The 26,048-nt window shown below is 44.2% G+C and overlaps 1 protein-coding gene across 21 annotated transcripts in view; it reads left to right on the top strand.

Annotated features, from left to right (window-relative positions):
• The first annotated feature begins 379 nt into the window (after window positions 1-379).
• Window positions 380-26,048, top strand: part of tcf7l2 (transcription factor 7 like 2) — a 90,027-nt gene continuing 64,358 nt past the window's right edge. For 17 of the 21 annotated variants that reach the window (XM_055150099.1, XM_055150096.1, XM_055150095.1 and 14 more), the window contains exons 1-3: window positions 380-1,056; window positions 1,191-1,257; window positions 1,417-1,541. In XM_055150099.1, coding sequence (XP_055006074.1) covers window positions 868-1,056; window positions 1,191-1,257; window positions 1,417-1,541 — 381 coding nt within the window. In that variant the 5' untranslated portion in view covers window positions 380-867. The remainder of the gene's footprint in view (window positions 1,057-1,190; window positions 1,258-1,416; window positions 1,542-26,048) is intronic. The other 4 variants (XM_055150098.1, XM_055150097.1, XM_055150105.1 and 1 more) reach the window with 2 other exon arrangements.

Here is a 26,048-nt window from a genome sequence, read left to right as displayed (position 1 = left end):
AAAAATAATACAAATACAATAAATATTAAATCCTGTGTGCATCCAGTGAGGAATTCAGCTCCCATAGGATTTCACACCTGTCAAGCCACCCCTCGAAAAGCAATAACAACCTCAATCCAAAAAATAGATCAGAGGAAGCATTATCTAATGTAATGAAAAATAGATCAAAAGAGTGTGACAAAGCAGGTAAAACGGAGAAAAATAAAAGGTGGGAGGAGTTGTGCTTTGATAGGCCTTATTTCTTAAAACGACATTAAAATCAGCAATATATGAAGATTTGGAGTGTAAAAAATACGCAGCGTTATTGCCGGAGGAAGTGGCCCCCTCTTTCACCTTGAACCCGCCCAGAGGCTGTGTGCTTTTGGTGCATATTCTGCCCGTGATCCCTGTCCTGCTCCAAACGGGCTCCTTCCTGCTCACTTTGCACCACTGGCTCTTCCCTCTCCGCGCGCTCTCTCTCTTTCTCTCTCTCTCCCCCCTCGTTTTTTCCTCCTATTTATGAAAACGTCACTTCAAGTCCCTCCCTGTTTGAATCTCATTAGTTTCTTGTGTGTTTCTCCCTGTCAATAATCCCGAATCCAGACTCTCTCTATTTCCATCCCTCTCTATCTGTCAATCAGCGCCGCCTTTGAACTGAAAACCACTCCGACCAACTTCAACTCACTCAATCCGAGCGCCTCGCCTCCTTCTCCGGCTTCCCTTTTCTGCCAACATTCCCTTCTTTTTGACTTTTCTACCAGGCAGCCAGAGCTTTGGAAAACGCCGATACAAGCGCCGAAACTTCAACACGGACTTTCTACTCCATCGTCGCGGGTTTAAAACTTTGTGTTTTGCCCCCTGCAGAAGACAAAATAGCGCTTGGGTAAAATGCCGCAACTCAACGGCGGTGGAGGGGACGACCTGGGTGCAAACGATGAAATGATTTCCTTCAAAGACGAGGGAGAACAAGAAGAGAAAATTTCGGAGAACTCCTCGGCTGAAAGGGATTTAGCAGATGTCAAATCGTCTCTTGTAAACGAGTCAGAAACGAATCAAAACAGTTCGTCGGATTCAGAGGTAAGTTTGGACCTTTACGCCTCGGCTCCCGGCGCTGGAAGTTACTGGCCTACATTTTGTACATTGTTAAAGTTAACTATCACCCTCGTCCCTTGTTTTTTAACGCAATCCCTGTGTTTTCATTGCATTTCAAGGCGGAAAGACGGCCTCCGCCTAGATCTGAAACTTTCAGAGACAAAACAAGAGAAAGTTTAGAGGAGGGTGAGTGAATGCTATTTGTTTTTTTACTCCTTGTCAATGTAATGTGCTTGGTGGGGAGCGTAGTGAACACCCCGCGCTATTACGCAAATGTAATAAAGAGGAATTAAACTTATACGGCCAGTTTATAAAAGTTTTTCTCCTTTTCCCCCGCCATGTTAGCTGCGAAAAGGCAAGATGGAGGGCTGTTCAAGAGCCCACCGTACCCGGGCTATCCGTTTATAATGATCCCCGATCTCACAAGCCCCTACCTTCCCAATGGATCACTTTCTCCAACAGCACGCACAGTAAGTTCAATTCTTTGCCTATGTCTCTGCACAAACACCGCAGACGCACAGTCACGCACACGGGGGCTGGGGAAACACGGAGGAAAGCGGGAATACGGGGCTGTCACCGCAAGTGCAGCGGACAGCGAGGAGAGAAATGCAGGAGCTAAGTTTTGCCAACTCCCCGTGAAGTGTACAGTACAGCGGCATGCACGGCGGGGACAGCAGCTAGCAGGCTAACTATGCTAACTAGTCATTGCACTAATATGTATGGGAATATAGCAGCTCTTGTGCTAACATGTAAAAAGATAAAACATTATTATTATTATTATTATTATTATTATTATTATTATTATTATTATTATTATTATTATTATTATTATTATTATTATTATTATGTGTATTAATATTGTTGTACATGGCTGCTATATTCCAGGTGCATGATTTTAAGCCACTGAATAATGCAAATGGATTGTGTTTGCACAGCCTCATCAAAAATGCTCTTTTTTCTAACACAAGCTGCATGTAACCAGACCTTTACACTGGCTTGTGAGCCCTTTAAAGCAGTGTAAAAATGGCATCCATACAAAATCAATATGCAAATGAGTCTCAATTATTAGCATGTGTCACATTGTGCTTAGACATTATGTGCAATTTGCATGTGAGGATTTTTACTACTTTTTAATTAAAACTGAAAACCACCTTTATTTTGTTTTTAAAAATTTATTGTAAAACATATTTATTTATTATGATGCTGCCGTGGCAATGAGTTTGCATGTGCCCTTTATTTTCCTATACTGTGGTCAATGCTTGAAAGAAAAAAAAAAGAGCACGTGCCTTGATAATCATGTTTATAAATAAATTCATGTTATTTATTTAGCTACAATCAGCCATCCTATAATTATGCACACTTACCCATTTGCTCAGCACCTCGCCGGTCCCACTGGGCAATGGCAATCCTTAAGCGGCATAATTTTCTCAAACCACGGGGTGTTTTTTTGCCCCCCTATTTTAAACGCTTGCAATTACAAGTCTGCACTTTAGGACCTGTCATCTCATTTTACAAGGTTAAGGCAAAGGCAAGCGTTAGGGAATCTGACCCCTCTGTGCCCCCCACCACTTTACTAACGCCTAATAATGAAACAGATTTTTATTACCTATATTTTTATACACACCTTGAAAAAAATTACATTTGACACATAATACTTTCTTTTGAGTTGAACATGATCACCTAAGGCTTTTTACCACATATTCCCAGCTGTGTATGCAATTGTCTTTATATGTTTTTTATGTGTGTTGTTTTATAGATTGAACATTACTAGCATATGCCCATTCGAGAACATTTTACCATTCTTTCCCGGTTAGTCAGCCAGGCTTGTTAACGCTACCGACTGCTTGCTGGAATTAGTCACTCATTATTCCCTTTCGTGCTGGCATAAACACACATGTGAGGTGAGCTCTAGTTCCTTATTTCAGTGGCTGCGGTTGTCTGTGTGGCTATCACTATTATCTCCTATTCGACAGTGGACATCATATTTATTTATTATTACGCCGTAGTTACAAAAAATGAAAATTATGTGTGCATTTTATTTGCTCATATTTTATTTATCACATTTTAAGCATATATTCAGTCTCGTACAATTCTTTGCCAGGTTTATTATCTCTGAAGCTATACCTGAAGTGTGTCATTTCACGGTGGTCTTCCTACTGCAAAGGATTCGGCCCCCTCTGTCTGCGGCGCCCACTGTGTCCAGCCATTAGCTTTGAAGTCAGCAGTCCCTGTAATATAAATGTATTAGACTTAAAGCCGGCATAAATAATTCACCTGGACATTGATTAGCTGTCTTGCTCCCTAACATGGCGTATGTAAGGCTCCGAATATGACTGTTCTTGCAACGAGACCATCTCTCTTTTGTCACGGGAAGCCTTTGATTCTCCCTGCTTTTCCCTTCCTGCGGCTGCTCCACCTGCTTCATATTTTCAAATCAAAAGGCCTTTAAATCATTTTAGCTGTGTAGTCATTATTTATTTATTTTGTTTAATGTTTGTTTTAATTGCAACTCATGAATGAATAATTAGATCCCACTTTTTTGTTATCGGTTGCCGTGCACCTATGCTGTTTTTATTTTGTTTCTCTGTGTTTATTTTTTATTTTTTTGCATGACCTCAGGGATTTAAAAATTCCTCCTTGTGGCCGTTACCATAATTCCCCTGACCTCTGTGAGCTATAACCAGTAAGAATTTTGTGTTTCCTACCATCTCCGTCCAAGAAGGATCACAATTTAGTATCATTTAGCAATTTGACATGATGCTATGCCCTGGCTTCTTCACTCCCCCTCCCCAAAGCGCACACAAAGGCCCTGGATCTCCGGGTGCAGGTTGAATCAGGAGAAGTGGCCTAACAGTGCACCCTGGTTGGCTGCGTCTCTCCCATGTTCGTCTACCTTTTGTCTCCTAAGGGTGCTAGTGCAGGGCTTGTGCCAGAAGGCAATGGGTTAACTCCGGCGCTGTGGGCTATCGGCACACCTCGGCAGGTCTGTGGAGGCTACAGGAGGGAGAGAGGAGGTGCAGGGCCGTAAATCCACCAGCTTTATTTACTACCTCTCGGACTTATGAATGTTAAGATATTTGACGCCACCCCTGGCCCCATAATTCTCCAGGCCTCGAGACTTTTGGCGGAGGTTTTAAGTTTCGACGTATAATTACGAGTAGTTTAAAAAAGAACAAGTAAGTGGAAGAAGGAGGGGTGGATGAGAATGCAACACAGAGCTTTCAGCGCTGTGTTGGAGTGAAAAAAGATGCTCCCAGAACCCGTGGCGATTCCACTACAAGGCTTTGTGCCTGAAACAATAGCTCTTCTCCCCTCTTCTCCCTTTGTTTGTGGAGTTGTCGTGATGCGCCGGGATCACCTTTTGGAGAAAAATAGACCACCCTCGCACACACTTCTTTTTCTTCCTTTGTCATTATTTTTATTTCAGGAAGAAAAAATAGCGGATTTTCTGCCCAGATTATTGTAATAATAAACACACCTCCATTGTGCTCACGTGCATGGCCTTATCAGCCTGGACTAACACTGTCTGCTAAATGTGGCAGCAGCATAAGCATAACAATGGTATATCATATGGATTATGTTGCTTCGGCTGCTGTAAACGGATTTTTGGCTGTGACAAGAGGAAAGATAGTGTAATGCGGATTTAAGGGACAGGGCCCACACCTTATCAAATTGGCTTTACATGTTAATGGGGCCTAATTGGTGTCCGTGGGGGGTTCCATGGCATGAAGCGGCCATATTCCGTGCCTCTAGCTGCAAAATGCACTCTGAATCCAGTCGGAAGGTTGCGCTCCTTTTGTCTTGCAAATCACTTTTGTTTACAAAGTATGGCGGAAACGGCTCCCGCTCACTCCATTTCCCTCCCACTACTCTTTTTGTGCGGCATCTCTTCCTCTCTCCCTCTCTCATAGCCACAGAGGAGGGAGAGAAATGGTCCTTATTTTTCTTCTACTCAATAAACAGTCATAAAAAGTACAATCTGCTTTGGATTTGAGGAGTTAAGTTCGAGCAAGGGGAAGGGAGGGGGCCGCAAGGCAAAGTTTGGCACCATAAACTAAAATTGGGGCCTGCTAGACATTAGCGGCGCACAGCACATTCTCCGAGCTTAATTAGTCCGAACTGTAATTGTTCATGGTCTGCCAATAGGAGTAATGCTCAGGAAAAGTGGAGTTGCTCTAAATCGGCCCTGGGTTTTTAAAACAATAAATCACTCGCATATTTGTGCCGTGATTCAGATGGAGGCTCGACCTCTCCCATCTCGACATGTGGTAAATTGTAAAGTCAATGAATCGCAGATGTAGGGGTGGTGGGGGAGACAGGGGAAGACAGGGCCAGAGAGTACAGTAGGGTTTTGTTGGTGCCTGGCAAATGATTGGAAAAGATTTGTGCCGTAAATATTTACCGAAAAGAGATATATTTTTTGCTCTCCATGTGAGCGAGGTTTAATTGTCTAATGCTGATGATGTTGGCAGGCTGAGCAGCGTGCGCACATGAGTGTCGATCTGTCACTCTGCGTGAACCACAGAAGCACAGGGAAAAAAAAGAGTTTGGGGGTGTGTTTCTAATCAGATTTTTAACTCGTGCAAAGGGAATAGTCTTTCCCTGGTGGAGGAGGGAGCTATGGGTGTAGCTGCTGGAGTCAGCTCTGCTTTGGAGCTACACCTTGTTTTAATTATCTCGTCAGTGTTTTTAATTCAACAACAGCTAACGTGAAAGCTAATTTTGACAGCATTCTCATGGAGTTTATTTTTTGCATTCCCTGTGTCTGTCAGTGAGCCACCACCACTCTGTGCTTCTCTCCCTCCACGTGAAGAAAAGGGGAAAAGGCATTAGTTTAGCAGCTGTGCTCTGGTGCCCCCCGCCTCACCACAGCCGCGGCCCCCCAACCCTTAGTGTAACCCCCCCAGCGCCATCTCCCAGCGCCCGCCCTCCCTCCCTGCTCCTTCTTTTCTCCCATGCCTTTCTATAGAGTGTGCACACAAAGATAGCACTGTACATCTGGAATGCAACTTTTGTCATCTGTTAGATATAGGCTCACTGTGCTGCAGGGCCATGAGGAAGCTCCAACATGTAACTGAAATGATTGTATCAAAATGTTTGGAGAAGAAAGCTTATGTCACATGTCTTTGTGTAGAAAATCAAATAGTTATACATTTGACTTCTGTTTGATCTAGAAAATTATGACAGCAAAATAAATTGAAAGATAGTTTGGAGAAATGCTGGTCGTTTTTGAACCCAGATAAGACACAAAAATTTAGATTTACCAACTAAAATTGATTGACCAATTATCTTCAAAATAGCTTGTAATTGCAAAATGACTGTATTTTGGAGAAGTGAATGCCCCCATGCTGAGTAGGAAACATTAATAGGCCTGCCGAGGTATCACCAGAAATACTTGTGGCATGTACACTTCCTCTTTTCCCCCTTGTGTGAATCTGCATATTTCTCTAAGTTCATTCATAATGGGAGCTGAGAGCTGCAGTAGCCCAATAGAGTTTAGCGGTAGTCGTGTGAGAGGGAGGGAGGGAGGGGGGAGAGAGATAGAGAGAGAAGGAACGAGAGAGAGAAGCGGGAACTGTGTGTGGAGTGGCTGGGGTAAGGGTTGGGGGGGCCCAGCGGAGAGGGGGCCTAGGGTCGGACACACAAAAGCCGTCTGAATAGAGCGCATAATTGCTGTTAATGCCAGGGCAATGAGAGCAGCCACAGTTCCTGGTTAGATGTCCAAACAATAGTGCCCCAAGGCTTCACATTTATCTTCCAGTAAAAAAAAAAAAAAAAAAATGGGAGAAAGTTTCTTGCGTGTGGTTGTTGGCCCCCTCCCCTCCATGTTCAACCTATATACTCTGGTCACGTTCCAAGCCGTGCCTCCCACCCTGCTCGTCATCAGAAATATGTGCCCTTAAATGCTCAGGGTGCGAGTGACGCTAGAGGAAGGAATCCCGGGTCTGTTTGGATTGCAGAGCGCGTTTGGAAAGGGTCAAAGTTCGCCAGTGCTGACATGCTTTTTGTTAAGACCCCCCTCTAAACAACTGATATGGAGTGCTGGAGTGTATCTTTTTCTTTTTTCCCTTATAGCTCACTGCCATCATAGCACTTAATGATCATGTTGGGGGAAATAATGAGTAGTGATGCTAGTGTGCGGCGAACACCTGGGTATGGCTTTTTATGGTTAGGATGAAGCCCTCATTCTTACTATATGCTACGTAAAATGCTAATTTTAGCTAACGCAACAATGCAACATCAGCCATGACAATATAGCTCAAATTTAGCATACATCCAGCACTTTCCATTGTTATTATACATGAATTGTATTACCGCCAACACGTTCAGTATATTATGCGGTTTTTCGGCAGCCCTGTTTTCTTTCCCTATCTTAATGTAGTCAAGGGAGACGTAGATAATCTTTGGAGAAATGGGGTCCAATACGAACACTTTGTATGCGCTAAACACATAATGCTTAGAGTTTACGGCAATAAAACTCCAGCCTGCATATTTTTGATCTGCTAATTAAACTTTTAATTGTAGCCGGATAAGCCACGAGGAGCGGGCGCGTAGAGGAAGCCTTAGCGATAATGAGGTGATGGCGTGCCTGTTTGTCTTAAAGGTGCTGGAATCATAACTGCCCGCGAAAGGTGAAGGGAGGCAGAAACAAATTCATCTACTAATCTACAGCTTAAGCTCGGATTTAGAAATGTTGGCGAGATTACTTAGAAAATGCACAAGGCTAATAAAATGTAACCTCCTTTAGCCCTGCGTCAGATTTGAGTTCTTGTTTTTTTTCGGTTGATGAACCAATTCCAGTGCCAAAACAGATTAAGTAAATTCCCATGTTAGCTCTTTAACCAGCTGTTAGAAACCTATTTACTCACAATCATAATGCGCTTCTTGTTAAGAGACAGCTGTCAGCGTGTGTACGGCGCTAGATAACATTTCATGTGGACAGATTGTCACATCCCCACATGGCCTGGCACTGCCGATCCAATTGTCCACCATTGTGCAGGTAGTGGTGAATAGAGTGTTAATAATGGCAGTGTGTTCAAAATTCGTTTTCATTTTCCATTTGCAATAAGCTTTGGATTTGTGCTCTACAAACATGCGTGCACATTGTTTGGCATGTTACTAACGGCATCACAGCAGTCTGGCTCGAGTAAGGGGCCTTCGTGTCAGCCGTGTTCAGGGTCAATTCCAAAAGTGAACAAATTGACTCGCAGCTCTGAGTGAATTGTCAATTGGCTTTTCCTCCCCGAGGGGTCACAACCAATGGTGGGTCTTGTTTGGACAACTGTCCTGAGGTGAAATGAGCGGCCTTCACCATCCAGGCCAATGGGACAGACAGACACAGAGACACATAGTTGATCCAAATGAACTGGTAGAGAGAACAGGATGATGCTCTTGTGTTGGAAAACAATGCAATCTAGTTCCTTAAAAAGTGGGCTTGCTCTGTTGTAGTCTCTGTTTGGGATTTGGTGAAAGATTGCAAATGGAAAAAGCAAAATGAATGAACAAGGTCTTAAATCAATATTATGAAGAATAGTTTGCGATTGTTTCGATGATTGAATATTTCCAACTTTTTAGTACAAGCAAAGGTGGCTGAAATGTGTCTGGTCATTATGAAAGTTAAGATGAGCCTGGGTGTCGTCATGTGATGCACGTCACTCTGCCCTTTAGAACCAGGACATGTGTAATCTCTTCTTTATTGTCCCCTTTATCTTTATGGCCCACCACACTTTGCATATTTCATATGTCAATAAAGATAAATGCAGTGAGTTGTCATTTGAGGGGGTTGAGATTTTAGGAAGAGGCCTTTCTTTCTAAGGACATATTCACTATTACCATTCTTAGTGGGGCCTTATTGTAGACATAGGAGATACAGTACATAGAAAATGTCATAATATTACCGCAGTTGTTATTTCAGAGATATGCATCCATGTCCATTATATTGTCTAAAACTATTAAACATGAAGAAACAAAAAGTCAAATGTATTTCTCTGAAGCAAGAGTATAAAGCAATATTTCTTCCCTTTTGTGGTTAATTTTATGGTCCATTCACATTTAGTGCTAGGCTTTAACCTCAACCAAGGCATTTACAGGAACATTTTAGCACATTCCTTTCCATGCATTATTAAAATAGTGTCTGAATTTCAAAATAAATATACAGTATTTTCCATTCACCAACAGGGCACACAAACTTGTAATAATTTGGTATTGGCTTTGGACCAGATGCCCTTGATGTCTTGGACCATTTGTGACTAGATAATGGGTGTAACTGTAATGCTTCAACATAATAAACCTTTACACATTTTCAGTTGGATTGCTAGTTAAGAAATGGTGTATGAGTTAGTGCTCAGTGTTGCTTGTGGATGGTCCATAAAGGCCTTTTGAGTGTGTGATGACCCTGGCCCCTGACTCCTGTATCTCTCCTGCTCTTATGGCCAGAGGATGCAGCAGCTGGACACTGGAATGCTGTGTGTGCGGTTTAAACAGTGGCCCATCTCAGCTCAGGCGGAGAAGGAAGTCTCTGCGTGTTTACATAGCTGAATTGTCCTTCGAGCCCCCCCAGCGTCTAATGCACTTCTGTTCAAACATTCACAAGTGTGGAGATGACCCCCGCTGATGCTGGAGTTCACAGCCATGCTTTCACCCCGACTCGCCCGCCTCTTTCTCTGTCAGAACAATAAAAAGTCAACGCTCCAACTGTGGCCGTTTGTTGCTTTAACCTGCAGGTTCGGAAGATAGATACAAACTGTTACATCGCCCAATTTAGCCCACTGTGAGAAGTGTTAGCCTGACTGATGAGGAGATAGGAGCCACCTCATTGGTCTGTCCGCCTGTCAAGAATCTCCCAGCATCACCATACGGCGGCGTCAAGTTAATTGTTGTTTGAATTAGCTGTTATGATCCGATGACAAATCTCTGCTGCTCCCGCCACTGGAGCGGAAAATGTATCCGGGGGATTGGCATGATCTTTGCGAGTGTGTAAACCTGGCTTCAACAAGATGGATAAATGCAATTATTGGACAGACCTGGAGAGGAGAAAATCCATTTAAAGCCCGTAAAGCTAAGCAGGGGCCGTGGTTAATTCATTTGGCCAATTTGCGGGTGATGTACGAGTGTCAGGCCACATTAGTCAGGCGGGAGAGTAGATGCGTGTTGGTTTTGTCTTTTTGGCTTGCCCGTGAAGGCGTACTTTGCTTGTAGAGCAGTTTGTACAGACCTTGCCTCTCTCCTGACCCATCCCAGTGAGCAAAACAAATGGACCTTAGACAGGGGAATGACAAAAAGATGCAGTGAGCTCGGGGGAGCGGAGTGGCTGTGCAAATGAGCTATGGAAACATGGCTGTGGTCTGCTGGGCGCCATGACTGCAACTGTCCTAAAAACTACTCAGGTTTGTCATCACCACACTTCCCCCAAGTTAAAGAAAGATTTTTTTTAGAACTTGTAGCAGTTGTGGCCACAATAAACCAGTGTTAGAGATGTGTTCATACTAGGGCTGGGCGATACGGTTTTAAAAGTCAAATCATGATCTTATTTGGGATGTTGGTGAAATTCGTGTATCATGATTCAGTAATTGTCTGTTTAATTCAGCTGTCTGCTCAAACACAGATACGTTTCCCACCTATTAGTTAGTGCTCTGATTGATTGACAGATGGTTTCAACCAATCACAGTGAAGTGGGAACTCTCAGAAGAAGCAATTACCTTTACATGAATTGTGATCAAATTGTAAATGTAATCTCTAGCCAAAAAAATTTAAAATACAAGAAAGTTTAAAATAATGTGATTCCAGTTTTGCACATTCATAAAAGCTAAATCAATATATGTTTTGTGTAGCATCATTGGTCAGTTTGCAGTGTCATGTTCTCTGCACAGGTCCAACTGAAATTACATTGGTTTGATAAACAAACACATTTTGCAGTCGCTCTGTTCTCTATTTATATGCCATTTATCAGTGAATCCAATTTATTCATTTGGTCCATACTACACAAGGCTTATTCATGTGTTGACCCAGCTTGACTTGTCACTCTGGCTGAACTCAGAGAACTTTTAGCGAAGTTAAAATTACATTGTGGATGGCGATGTTTACTTTGAGCACCAAGTCTGCTCAGGACAGCGACAGCCTTCATGGAGAAGTCTTAGCATTTGACACCCGCCATGTTTGTCTCGGCAACTGGCAATTTCACCCTATTTTCTCTCCGTCTGTTGTCATAAAACGCACAACTGTTACTCAATGCCGTGAGTGTCTGTGTGTGTATCTTGTATTTGTGTTTATCAACTCTTTGCTTTGACGTTAGATGGCTTGCCTCTTTGCTTAGTCTGTTACACCGCCTTTGTCTCGTTGGAGCAAAACCACTCAACGGTTACACAAGCGCGGCGGTATGCAAAAACAGTGGTTAGCGCGTGGTCGGGGTTGTGAGAGGAGGAGAGGGAAGTTCTAAACCAGAGCCTGAATCAGGGCTGCTATCAGACTTCTCTCTCTCTCACTACTGTACGATGCTGGATTGTTCAAGTGGCTGGGATCATTCTTAAGAGCCTCTTGGTTGACTCGATTTGGCCCGCTGGTGTGCGTGTGTGTTTGTGCACTAAGTGTGTGTTAGTATTTGTCACCTGACTGGCAGGGAGCAGGCCTCAGGAAACCAAAGTCGGTGTGAATGCCGAGGCTTGTCAGTGACAGGTGCCGGCGTTGCGGATACTGCCTGTTGGAGCGGCAGCTGGGTGGGGAGAGAGAAAGAGCGCAGGGCCCATGGTCAAGTGTGGGCCTTAGGGACACAGGCCCAGCTTAGGTTCACTACTGCTGAGCGGAAAGAAAGGACTCAAGGCGGTGCTATGGATAAGAGCTGGTACATGTTATGTATTCAAGACTATTCAAAGATGTCTGCTCTGATGTACTACCTCAAGATATGTAACATTTTCTCATTTTAATATAGTCGAAAATCACAATTAGGGACTATACTGTAAGTGTGTGACTGAAATACAAGGTTTATTTGAGGTTATTCGTGGATTTCAAAATATTTGGGTCACTTGTCATAGTGATTAACAATTAAAATATTAACAATTTAAATTAAAATATTATATGTTTTGAATGGGGAAAACATTGCATATAACAGGAAGCTGAAACCCCTGAATATCACTGGGCTTGTATTACAATGCTCTAGGACATGGTGTTTTAAAGGGGGTGGAAATTTGTAAACACATTCTTCAAATGACATCTTCCCAAAATTAGGTCAGAATTTCACAATTATTTGGAACTCAGCTCTTTCAGCAGTTTTATGTAGTGCTTTTAATGATTGTGTAAAAGTATAATGATGCAGTACATTCCTCTTACAAACCTCTATGGTCATGTCAGGCTGACTGAAACTCCCAGTGCTGAAGGACACAGTGCAGTGGTCCTCCCTAGTCGCACAGCAGCAGTGGGACAGGAAACCTCCCTGTTTTCTAGATATGAGTATTCTGGAGTTATTTCTGTGAGCCCTCCAAGCTTGTCTCTCTCTTTTGCTGCTTTGGGATGACTTTCAATCGTTCCAGTTTCAAAATCTCCAGCTCTGTCAATATAGTATGCAGTCATCATCTCCTGTTCTCCCGTTCACTTCTCCTTCTTCCCAGATGCAGCCTTCAGCCTCGTGGGAGAACAACTGCTGTCTATAGGCCAGTGGAATTCCTTTCTCTGACAGAAAGAGAAAAACGTGTGGAAGTTTTCTATATGCTCCCGGATCATTTTACACCAGTGGACGTGCCTCTCCACACAACTGTTCCCAGTTAGTGGAGATCTGCCAGTCTAATTACAGTCACCAGTAGGACAAATGTTGCTGGCTACAACTGTCATGTACTTCATGGATGAGGTTGTTTTGATGTCCAACAAGCTGATTCAAGTTGTGGATTTACACAAATAGCTTATATAGGGCTTCCCAACAATAACAGAGCATTGGAGTGTAATATGACACTTAAATAGACATAGGGGAATGGAAGTGAATGTCCTCATCAACCAGTCACCTCAGGGACTATATAACCAAGCCAAAGCATATTTTGTTAGGAACTACCTTTTGGTCCAAGAAATGTCCTACAACAAATGTTATTCCTTGATGATAACGACAGTAGACAGCATTTAATTTAATGTCATTTGGTTTCACTATCATGTGAAACATTTGGTCAAACATGCCAGCAGTGAGTAAGTTGCTGGAGTCATCTTTGAGCATAAAGAGGACAGACACTATTGGACATTTAGCTTTACTGTCAGAATTTTCTGGTCAGAGATTGAGATGCTGTGGTCTAGAACGCCGGGAAAGTCGACCTCTAATTGTTCACAGAAGCCACTGGCAGGAAAAATGAGGCATTGGCGAGGGCGGATGCTGAGATGAGAACTTACACTTGCCATTCAAGCAAAAGAAGTCAAGCCAGCCAGGATGCTACTCACTGACAAACTAGTTCCTTTACTGCAGCAAACAACTAGGAGAAGTCTTTCTTTGGGAGACAGACACTTTCTTCAGGTTCTAAATTGGCCATGTCATGTGGTTTCCTCTACTGGGCTGCCGGGAGCTGGCTGTTCCCACACAGAGCCAATGTTCTGTACCAGTTTGGAGAAAAGTGAGGGTGTTGTTTTTACTGGCACTGATCACTGCTGCATTAAACCTCCCGGTCGTCCAAATGTTAACGGTCATGTGCTTGTGTTCTTCACGCCTTTTTGATGGGAACAGTTACAAGAGACAAGACTCAGTGTCCCCGACCTTTTAAAACCTGCCCTCGCCCCATTTTGAGCACAAATCCAGTGTTTGTGGTTAGAATTAAGCAAATAACATCAGAAATGATTCAATTGGGCATAAAGTAATTGAGAGGCGGCCTGCTAACCATCTGTCTGCTGAGATTACCACTTTCTGTGTAATTAAACGTGTGACCTTGTGGTCGTAGAGGGAGGTGCCAGTGGGTAGCCGTGGCCAGAGCAGGCTGTCTTATTTGAAGTTAGGCTAGTCTGGTCAGGGCGATGGGAAGGGGTGGTGGTGCAGTGTTAACTGTTTAGCCCAGCTGCTAAAGATAGCATAGTGAGCCAAGCTTAAGTGACAGTGTCTTTTACATGGATGCCTCCCGTGTTTGTGTGCGTACAGTGACACATGAAGAAAGTGTGTCAAAGCCCAATTTATGAAGCCTTAGTCAATTTGGTGATGCAGAGGTCGAAGTGATCCCTGTGTGCAGCCAGTGTAACAAAGGCTGTGTATCTGAGCTGCTGTTTTAGCTCCAGTTTCTATGTGGTTTTGTTTAGACGATCTTGGTTTGCTTTTCACTTGGACAGTGTCCAGAGATTACAAGGCCTGTGTCTGCTGGTCCACCGTGAAGGGCCCTGCACAGACTGTTATTGGATTTAGTGCTGATCTGGTTGTTTTGGTTGTAAACAGGACATTAAAGACAATGGAGATGGTACTAATGAGTAAGCAGGGCTAGTCCACCACAGTGTCACACAGGAGGAGAAACCCAAACTACCTGGACTGCCCTTTCTATTCACCCACAGAAACAGCACAGACTTTACTACTTAAAAAGACATCATTTACTCAGTGCGGCTTCTCTTGCAATACTTCCGCCCTGCACTCAGAAAAATCCCTCTTGTTGGCCCAAACAAAAATAACCATTTTAATTACTATGCTGGAGACAGGAGCAGCCACAACGCCGCTGGCAGGACAGGGCTGAGGTGGCACTGGCCACTGGGGATGGGGACGAGGCCTGGACCAGCCCGCAGGGAAATTACAGGGTGGTGTGTGGGGCAGGCACAGGAGGAGGGGGGAGGTGGGGGGCTCTGCTCTGCTGTCAACTTAGCACGGACCACAACATGGGCACAACAGTTAGGTGGAAAATACCCAGATTTGAATAACTGATAATTGAATGTTCTCCAGGAAAGTAAATTCACCTCTACAATATTTTCTTGAGTAAGTATATACTTTGATTAAATTAGAATTTAGTGGTGGACGTTGACTTCCTCTGGTTAATAATACCTTAAAGTAATAGAAAATAGAGTTTAATACTTTACCTTAATATAAAACAGCTTTGTGATTAAACTAAATCCCGCAGCAACAAGCATATTACAGAATGACTGGTTTGTTTATATATTGCCCATGCCTGTGGCCCTTGTCATCACAGCCCTCTTTATTGTATGTAATGTCAAGTAAAGTGAGGTGCGGGCCTGTCTGCTCAGCATGCACAGTTTGTTTCCTCATTCCAAGTGGTCTCGTCTCTCTCCACACATTCTTGCTGTTTTCTCTCTCGCCCCCTCAGCCTTCCCTCCTCTCTCACCATGCGCTCTGATTACCTCTCCAAACTGGCAATAAGTTGATTGCTTTACAGAGATGATGTAAGCCCCTGCCCTAGGGTACATCAGGTTGGATCTCTCCCGCTTTATCTTGTAAAGCCTAAATTAACAGCTGGTTTGGTTGGAGTTCTCCTGGATCTGACTAAAGGATTAGGCCTGGTTCTCATGCGAGTCAATCCGGTTTGATTTATCGCAGGTCTATCAAAAAAGATCAATGGGAGTCCTTTTGAAAGTAAATCCTTAATCGCGCTTTGCACTTACGTGTCATCATTGGGAGTTTTTTTTTCCCTTCTCTTCTTTCTGGTGCTCTCTCGCTTCTCAATTTCTCACTCCCTGATTCTTATTCTCCACCTAACACCCCTGCCCTGTGTCTTTCTTTTTTTTTTACTTTTTCCATCCTACTTTCGCTCCGTGTCCAATATGCAGTGAGGTTGTGCCCGTGTTGGCGATATCAGGGCCAATAGCAGTGAAGATTTCACTGGGTTCTCATTAGATTTCATTGGGGTAAGGCAGCCCCCGAGCCTGGCTTTAACCTCCTCTGGTCGTGATCACAGCCTAAATCAGAGGGTGCCTTCTGCCCTTGTTTTTCACCAAACTTCACCCAAATCATGCCCTTCCATCTTTTCTCAACATTACGCTTGTCACTCACTCCTGGCTCGAGGTAACAAGTCGGAATTTATGTTTCCCTTCCTTGGCCTGGACCTTCCTGCCAGTGTAAGTAGTAGACAAAATACTGACTGAAAATGCATCGAGATGGTCATTGTGGACAACGGAGAATGTGCACATCTGAATATTTCACAGTTTATTTTTCCTTTCTTGTGTCTAATTTATGATGGTAGAGTATTACACAATGAGGTGGAAGGTTCAAATTCCATGCTGACCTATGTGAATGTAAATTAATTCTCACTGTCAACAAACTAGACACTGTCACCCTCATAACTGGTTGAAGTCTTCTGTTTCATTCTTATTACCCCAGATTTTTATTTGCTAAATTCTGTCTATAGCGAACCAACAAAACCTATATAATACTATATACTGGGCCTGCTTTAGACAAGGCTAGGGTTATAGTTACCTCCTCACCATTGTCCAGATTCTCAATGGCGACACATTCTATCCATGTGCTCAGCCTATTCCCATATAATCTATACTTTTAGCCAACGCGCATGTTGCAACGCCACGCTTCTATTCCTGCGCATACTTCTCTGTCGACAAAATGATATAACGCTCCAACAACACCCGGGTGCATATTTTCTTGCAGACGTTGGTAAAGTGACCTGGCAGCTGCTCAGGAGTGGGGGTGAGGGATGGGGTTGGGGGGGGGCGGGGTGATTGGGGTGGTCTTGTACAGAGTTCCAGAGACTTCTTTTTTTTTCAGTGTAAAATTTGAACTTGGTTGAGTTTTACTTTTTACTTATTTATAACAGAATCACAGTCAGGGTCTGTAAGGCTGCGTTCAGACTGCAGCTTGAAGTGACCCAAATCCGATTTTTTGGCTTCTATGTGACCTGTATCCGATCTTTTAATGACAGTCTGAACGGCACAGATCCGAATTTTTCAAATGCGACCCAGGCCACATGGATATGTGGTCCTGAATCCAATACATATCCGATCTTTTGACATGCGACTTCAGTCTGAATGGCCAAAGCGCATCCATCCGACCTACACGTCATTAACAAGCGACAAACGTCACTATTCTGCGCTGAAGCAGGCGGAAACCGGAACTGTAAAATCGCCGGGTGCTCAATGCTCGCGACCATATTTGGACAACTTCCGTAAACACAGAGCACGCTCGCTGCGGTTGACGCATGGGGTTGACGTCATCGTGTCCTCCAGTGCGCATGCGGGCTGTTTACCGTTCACACTGAAGTCACAGACAAGTCGCATTTAATTGGAAATGTGAACAACCTCGCAAAAACTTCGGCTTTCACAAAAAAATCGGAATTGAGCATTAAGCCCTGCAGTCTGAACGTAGCCCAAGTCTTCAACAAAAATTCCAGTATGACTTTTACTTTATCCAAAACTAGGGATGCTATTATTGTGTGGAGTTGCTAACAGAATTGAAGAAATGCTACTTTTTCTTTTTAAAAAGCATTGACAGGCCTTTGGGGCTATTATATTAGTGTCATAGTCCAAAAAATAAAAATTCTAAAGTTCTATATAACAGTCATTTCGTCTGCGTTGACATGGAACAAAAGAGGATGGCCTATGTAGTTTCCTCCATTGTTAACTGTCCAACATTTAAGCAAAGAAGCTTATGATTCAATATATTGTGACAGCCCCCGATATTATTTTGAGAAGTTTGACGACATCACGATATTTCGGTTCATATTAAATCGATATTCAAAGCAAATATCCACTACATTGGCGTGACAACTGACCATCACAAATCTAATGTAAACAAACTGAAATTCAAATACTGATAACTGAATATGGATTTCGGTCAACATTATTTTATTACTGCAGTAACTTTATTCTGACACTCAGTAATAGTCTGTTTGCAATCCGCACCTACTGTTAACGTTTTGCAGCTCTAGTCGCTCTGGGCCAGTCCATGTCAAATACAGGTGTGTCTTCTTGGCATCCTCTCCGCAAACTCCACTGGGCAGGCTGGCAGCACTGGGCGCACACTGGAGAGGTGGGAGGGGCTGTGGAAGTGGAGCTGGGGCGGGGGCGGCGGGGGAGGTGTGGGGGCAGATCGACGGGATACGTGGGAAGGAAGAGCTTGCTGTCAGCCAGCTGGACCTCTTAATCCCAGAGCCTTGGGGAGAGGGTGTGTGTGAGTGTGTGTGCGTGTTTTTGTCTCATAGATATTTGTCAATTTTAGCACACCTCCGCTCCGCACTTTGGCCCAGCTGAGCCTACAGCGTGTGTGAATGTCCAGTGTTTGTTTATGACGCCGGGCGCGGGGAGGGACGGACAGGATTTCATGTGTGGCGCGCGTGTTTACTGTAGTACTCACTTTAACGGGCCACTGTGTATATAGACGACACAGACTCGAAAGCCCTTGATGTTGTAGAGCGCTGGCTTGGTGTGAGGTGGAGGAGGGGGATGGAGGTGGGGGCAGAGGGGGAAATGTGTGATGGCAACAAAAACTACTACCATGCTGAAGGAAGTTTATGGCAAACCTACAAAAACTATGATTGGTACAACTACTTACAATCTCTACTTATTATTAAAATATGTTAAACTAGCATTACATTCAAATACAGTAAAATATCATTATCATTTTGATCATTGTTATGGTTAGAATCAGCCGTCAAGCAAAGATCTAACATCTAACCACCAATATGATAATGCTGCTAATGCTGAATCACTGCAATTATTCAGCTAGTAATTTAGTAAATTTACATTAATATCAAAATAACTTGATTTTTGTGAAGGCAATATGTCACTGTCACTCTTTAAAGGATACTGTATAGTGCCCGTTTATAGGACATTTCAGCCATGTGTTTTCACTTTCACTTCTGTCTGACAATGGGCAGCCATTTTTGTAGTTTCCCTCTCACGAGCCGTATGCAAACGATCAAGCCTCACTGACACATTGCGTCATCCCCTTGTCGTTCATTACACACAAAGCTATTTAGCCACATTCCATTCGAGCTTACCATCCCTCTCTCTCCCTCTTTCCTGGTTTTTGACCCACTCTCTCTCTCTCTCTCTCTTTTGGCGTAGACTTTTGCATATATCACCGGCTGGCAGGCTAAGAGCTTGGGACTTCCCCACGCCACACTCCAAGCCTTTGATCCTTTGCTTTGGAGGTAACATCAAAAGGAGAGGCATAGAAAGGCAGCTACTACTGTGAAGTTCAATGTTCAACTTGATGGCTTGGCTGAGGGCTTTTTTTCCTCCTCCCCCTCTCACTCGCTCACCTCTCTATCCCTCCCTCCCTTCCTCCTCGCTGCTCCCTCGTTCCCTCCTCTGCATCCCTCAGCTGACAAAAACACACATTTGGTGGTTTAGGTGTGTGTGCCTCTGACCCGGGTTGTACAGTAGACTCACAACAGCCCCCCTCCCTTTTAGTCTTCAACATACAGATGGTGCAAACAAGTATATTTCTATGTAGTAAAAGCAGTAGCGGTTCTCTCATTCTCCCACAGCATCTTGTATTGCAGCCGGTTGCATCAATGCTGGGCCGACCTGTGGTGATGGCGGATAGGTGAGCGAGGAGGAGCAAAGGGCAAGCGCACCACGTAGCTTCCTGCGTGCCCTCTTTGCATGGATCCATCTTCGGTGTCTCGGCTCAAAATGGTAGAAAAAAGGCAGTCGATCAAAGCTGGAGAAAGACCTGCTTTTTGCCCTCTTTTCCGCTCTTTTTGCTGGTGTGTTGTTGGCACAAGGCGAGTGAAGCTTACAATCATGGAGGCATCTTCTAATGAACGCCCACGCTAAGTTTTGTATGCAAATGCAGTTCTTAAATGAAGGAATTATCAGATGAAACCATGCATCGTGGGTCAAAGCCGGGCTCCTCTGTGTTGTCGTCAGCTGCATTTAAATGGCACAGGCTTGATAAGGCCATCCAGAAAGCTGAGGTGCTCCACTAAATACTTTCTTGCCTTTTATGAGCTTCCCTGTCTGACTGAGCCAATTAGCAAAGGCGTACGGTCTGCTTTTCTTCTCCTCTTTTTTCTCTTTTTACCCCGCTCCAGCTCTCTTTCTAGATAGACGCTGTCTCGGGCGCGTTCATGCCCGCACAGCCGCACACACAGCAGCACACGTTTGGTGTATCATTAGCTTAGTGCGCAGGGAGGCGTGCGAGGCGCTCTCTCTCCTGCCTTATCTCCATGTCAATCACAGCGTGTGTGTGAACATCAGTTGTAATGATCTCCATCCAGCCTGTCGGTGCGTGTTAGCGCCTGGCTCCCCTCGCCCCCGGAGCAAGCCGTTCCCCAGCTAATAGATGCAAAATTAAGCTGATCAATAGATGGCCTCAGCTCATTATTGACATGTTATCACGGCGTGGGATTTTTGTCCGGGGGTTTTATACACTAGCACAGACTCGCAAAGATGTGAGGCAGGTTGAACCAAAGAAAAAAGTGCTTTTTCAAATGGCTCTGGACACTTTCTGTAAATGCTAAAATAACATTATATCCACACTTTGCATATTTGTGTATGAGACTCTCTATATAGTATGGAGCATCCTGGTTTCTATAGCACACATGTGGATAATCACCCGCTCAGTTGTCGGAAATGAGATGGAGACTTTGTAAAACGGCATATTAAAGATTCATCAATAATTGGCATGTGTGCGGCTGTTTGTGTTGCGGGCAGGAGGGAGGGGGCTCTCTTATGGACCCATCAGCACGTGATTGAGCTAAGTGCTAATTAACCGTGAGAGAAGTGCGCGCGCTGCTAGCTTGTGCGCGCCTGTTTGTATGTGCTGGGGTAGAGGCCTGTAAGGTGAGGCAGGGTTCAGGGTGCTCTCGGGTGCTCTGGAGGTGAGGGCTGGGTGAGGGAGACAGGAGATTGAGGAGGGGGGCACATTAGCCACCCACTCTGTCCTGGGCCACCCCTGACCCTCCGCAGGTCTTATTGTCACGGAAGCATCTCCACATTTTAATGAGCTCCTGTAACCAAGCCCTTATTACTTATTTATTCATTAAGGCATCGTGGCAAAGCGGCAGTACCCCACTGAGCCACTGTGCATGTAATTGCTTGTGTGGGAATTTTCACCCCTCCTTCACTCACATTATCATAGCAAATAACATGTTTTGTAACAAGCATAATAATTTAGGTTAAAGCTAATTAAACCTGCAATAGAACAGGTGAATTAGCCTCCTGGTTGGGGGCTAAATCCATAACCTGAAACCATATTTGAGATGGGAGTGAAAGCCTTAAATTCGCGGGCTTTAGCGATGCTCAGGGAGTCGACCTCATGAATATGGAGTCTGCACAGCTTCAAGGTGCTGTGGTGAAGTCAGAAAGAGAAGTGGAGCAAGCTCAGTGTTTGTTGGTTCCTATGAAGCTTTTGTGCACATTAATTGCCTGTTGGTGTGTTTGTGATGCTTCGACATAATGCTCTCTGATTGATGACGATGTGTAGGTGGAACTGTGTGATAGTTTGAAGCGTTGGCGCGGAAATATCGGAAGTCTTTGTGAAGCCAAAGAGTACACATTCTCTCCCTCTGAGGCATGTTTCAGAGTTTTCTTATATCCAGTCTACCATTTAACTAATTCATAGTGAACTCTCAGAACAAAACCAGACACCCAACATCAAGGGCAGCAATCAGCTCTCCTCCAGCACAATACCAAATACAGCGTGGAGGAGCACAGACGTGGGCGCTCTCTCTCTCTATCGCTCTCTCTATCGCTCTCTCTCTCTACTCTGCAAACCTCAGCAGCCGCCTTCACCTTTTTAACTCCTCTCTACACGCCCCTCGCCCCTCTCTCCTTGCCCCTCTCACCCAGTTTCCTCCTCGTGAAGGTGAGAGCAGAGCAGGGGCCTCTCTCCGCCCTCTGCCCTAGCTCGGTGTTAGGCCCCGGCACATTCACCTGCACTGGGCTGCAGAGGGCCACTGTGGTCCAACCTGATCTTTACCCAGGAAGTGCTCCGGTTTACTTCTGCTGGGCTGGGAGTCTTCCTCCAGTTCTACTATTATTGTTTTATTCATTTTTTGTGGACATAGTTGCTCTTACAGTCATCTAACATTGTAAATACTTTGCTCTAACAAGTTTGGAAAGTGACTATGATGCACATTTTATTTCCCTTACCCAGAATTCTCAGTGCTGCATGGCTCCCTCTCCTGCAGCCCGTGAATGTGGAGGCTTATGAAAGCTCATCACAGTCCAGGTTATATTTGTGTCAGAGTCAAAGAAACGCCAGCAAAAGGAGGTGTCAGCGAGATGGAAGAGCCACAAACACACGTGTGTGAAGTGGCAGGGACCTGAAAGCAGAGGCATTCTGCCTCCGAGCAGGATGCTAAAGGTGCCAGAGTGCCTGTTCATTAGCGCTCTGATGGAAGACTAGCCAGCTCCTGCTGGCCCTCACCCTACACCACTATTTATAGAGCAGCCAAGATACACTCCTAATGACACTGGGAAAGGGACAGTGAGGGGGGAGGGCGACAAGTCACACACTGCAGGCTCCTGGAGAAGTTTCTGGTCTCCCCCTTATTTCTTTGGATGGAACAATGTCCATATGTCCACCATTAATCTGCACTCTCCATAGTTTTTAGTCGTGAAGGAACTATAGAGCATATTTCATCTGTTGTGTATTGCATTCTTCTTGTGCAATCCCTCCAAACTTTCCGGTCAGTCAGCTGGTGTTTGAACAGCACTTTGTCCACACCTGCAAAGTAAACAGTGTCAAAGCAAGGCTATACTTTTCACTTGAACCTGTGTTTAAGGCAGCCCAGCTCACTTCCAGAACACACCTGATAAAAGTCTACAGAAATGCCCCTTTTTCAACCACAGACCACTTCCGATGACACATTATATCACAATATCAGACATATTTTTATAAATATAATCAAATATAATTTTTTATAACTATAATCAGTCTTTGTGAGTTGTAGTAACTGATGATTCTACTTGTAAAAACATTGTCAGCTGCAGTTTTCCTGTAAGAAAAGCAGTGAGGTTTACATGTCAGTGCTTGGTAAAGGCTTGAGCAGGTGAGGAAGTGAGCTTTGGGAGCAGGTACACGTTGCTGTGGGGGCCGGTGGAAACCCCCAGTGGTCTTGGCTTAGGAGGAGATGTGGGCCCAGTGGACCCTCCTGCCCCAGGGCACAGAAACCCCAGGCCTTTCCACATCCCACTTTTATTTTCCTGGTTGCAAAACGCCTCTGGCTATCTGAGCAGGTGGGGTGTTTTTTCTTTAATATTTACTCATAAAATGTGCAATAGCAGAACCAAAGCAATCATGATGGCCTCTTATGCGATTGCTAGTGTTGCCCTAGTTTATGGGCACTTTTTTAAACAAAATTTTGTAAAGTTTACATACGTGCATACAGAGGATTGTTTTCTCATAGACTGATATCAAATGACCTGCGTGATCAAATCAGTAGTGTCATTTTTGTGAGCATTATCTTCTGCCCCTGAAGTTAACATGTGAAAACAGATTAAGTCAATATGTTTAGCTTTTGTTTTTAAAGGGATAAACTTGTCATCACCGCAGATAGACTAATCACTTAAGCCTGGTGCAGTTTCCTTGCAGAGCTCTGAGCCGGTTCGTCTTACTAGCCTTGATCATTTGAGCCTTAAATAAAGCTCTTTATAGTAACGGTCTGATTGGTGTAATCTGCAAGCTGTCAATCCCATCTTTGTGCACTGTCCCAGAGGAGCTGCTGGGCCTGTCCGCCAAAGAGTGCCTGGAAAAGTGGGTGAGCGGTTGTTCAGGTGTGGAGGTGCATGGAAGAAAGTAGGGCGACAAGATTCATCGCAATTGAAACTGCAATTTACAGGGACACAATGTAAAAAAACTGCAATGGCTGCAATTTTTGAAGTACCATTATTTATTCTACAAACAACAAAATATCCTGTTTTATTCTGCATAAAGAACTGATTCTTGTATTAGTTTCAGTCTTTTGTCAATTCCTCTGGGTGTGTTTAAAATGTAAATAAACATAAAAGTTGCAACCACTGAAACCTATTACTTAAACATAAATTGCAAGATATAGATAGGTATTTTTTTCTTCCCCAATTTCACATTAAAAAACCCCAAACAAAAACAAGCCCTCCCACACCCCTCCCCTCTCTCCAAACTACACAAAGCTACATTAAAAAAAAACACAATTCAATATTTTTCCCAAATCGTTCATCCCTATTGAAAAGTGTGTCAGAAGTATAATCAGCATGCATACAACTACATGGTCCGTTTGATAGGGAGCCACAGATGGGCCAAAGATGGGCTGGATTCTCTGGAGCTGCACCCTCCCTCCATATGCTAACTCCGAAGCCAAGCTGTTTGTTGCGTAGCTGATGTCTGCAGTGAATGGCCGCTATAGTCCCATCATCATCTGTCCAGTGCATTGGAGCCACGTTGGCATACCACAGTCCCTGCTTGTTTGATTGCTTCAAAGCTCTCTGCTCTAAATCCAAAACAAAATGGACAAGCCGTGTGCTGGCCACCTCTCCAGCCGCCCAGCCTCATGCGATGAACACATCAGATGGAGCTGGATCCAGGAGCAAGAGCTGGGAGCTGACCAGAAACAAGCAGAAACAGTCCAGCAGTTTTCCTCTCCTGTCATTCACACTAAAAATATATGAGGGCAACTTCACCTCTTCCTGTCTATAGCAGGTATTGACGTTTGGTTAATGTTTGATGGGAAAAAAATGGTTTATTTCAGGAGAATCGGATGCTTGCAGCAATCCCAATAAGGACTGTTTTGGACTAAGTTACTTTGATGTTAAATTAGTAACAACACAGTGATGCGAGGAGGATGTGTGAGCCCATTGGTGCCCTTGCTTTTGTCAGAGGCCTCTCTCTCTCCTTTGCGGTGACGCACAGAGCAGGGCCCGGGCTTGTTGTCATTGTGATGACAGTCAGTGCGGATCTGGGTTAACACACTCCAGCTCATAACATGCCAAAGCTGAGAGCCGCAGCAGTCAGTCACACGCGCCTCACTGCCCTGCATGGCAACGCCAGGCCTAAACTTTGGAAAGGTGCACAAGAAAGAGAAAAATAGCTAAGAACAATTGTTGAGGGGCTTGTTTTTATCTTTTACATTTCCATAGCAACCGACTCACCTTGCCATTACAAAGGTTTTCTCATTTTATTTGCTAATTCTATGTATAAGAATTTGTTCCAGTTCTTGCTCAAATGTCAATACTCCTGAATGTGTTTGAAATGAGCACATTGAAAAGAAGCATATTTTTTTTAAATACTTGTCAGACAAATTTCGATTACATTTTCTGAAAATCATTCAACCCTAGTTAGTTAACAAAAACAAATGATCCTGTCTCCGTGGGTTGTTATGTATAAAACCTGCTAAACCTGTAGTTTAGACCTCTTAAAACACCTCCTGAAATGCATGGGAATCTTCTATTAGTTTAGGAACAGATATTTCTCTGTTCTTTCAATAGGTAATGTTAGTAGAGGTGTTTAAAATGTGCTATGAAAACCTAATCTTTAAAACTCTTTAAAACAAATCACACATTGTCCATATATTTTTTTCAATTAGATATTATCCTAAAGTCATTTAAGCTTAGCATTATTTTACATAATCACATCATAAAACCCTCCACATGTAAGTAAGGACCACTTACATCATAATAAACTGCCTCCTAATAGAATCAGGGCGGCTGGAGTAAGTTCATCCTGTGTTAGGATTAAGAGAAGTGCCTTGTCTTTCACTTCATCAGAGACAATTGAGTCATTCAGCGCCCATTGTGGGACTGGCCCGCTGAGAGATGGGTGGTGGGGGGGAGTACGTGCGGGGGTGAGGGGGGTGGGCAGGAGAGGGTGGGGGTACGACGCTGAAAGAGGAGAAAGGGGAGCAGGAAGCCGTCTGCTGCACAGCCCTGCGAGATCTGTCAAAGGGGCATGTTTAGTGTTTGTGTGTGTGGGAGGGGGGCAGAGAGAGAGAGAGAGTTATCCCCGAACTCAACTGCAATTTGTCACATCGGAATGGGTACTTGAGTTACCCACGGGGCCCCCACATAGCTACAGAGTTTTCAGACTGTGCAGTGGGAAAGAGGGAGGGGCTAGAGAGCAGCGCTGAGAGGTCAAAGGTCGTGGCCTATACTCAAGCCCA

Source organism: Boleophthalmus pectinirostris, unplaced genomic scaffold (genome assembly GCF_026225935.1).
Source record: "Boleophthalmus pectinirostris isolate CB_2022bp ecotype Guang Dong unplaced genomic scaffold, ASM2622593v1 HiC_scaffold_14, whole genome shotgun sequence".
Taxonomy (NCBI): domain Eukaryota; kingdom Metazoa; phylum Chordata; class Actinopteri; order Gobiiformes; family Gobiidae; genus Boleophthalmus; species Boleophthalmus pectinirostris.
Note: the sequence above shows the minus strand (reverse complement) of the source record. Positions and strands in the feature narration are given on the sequence as shown.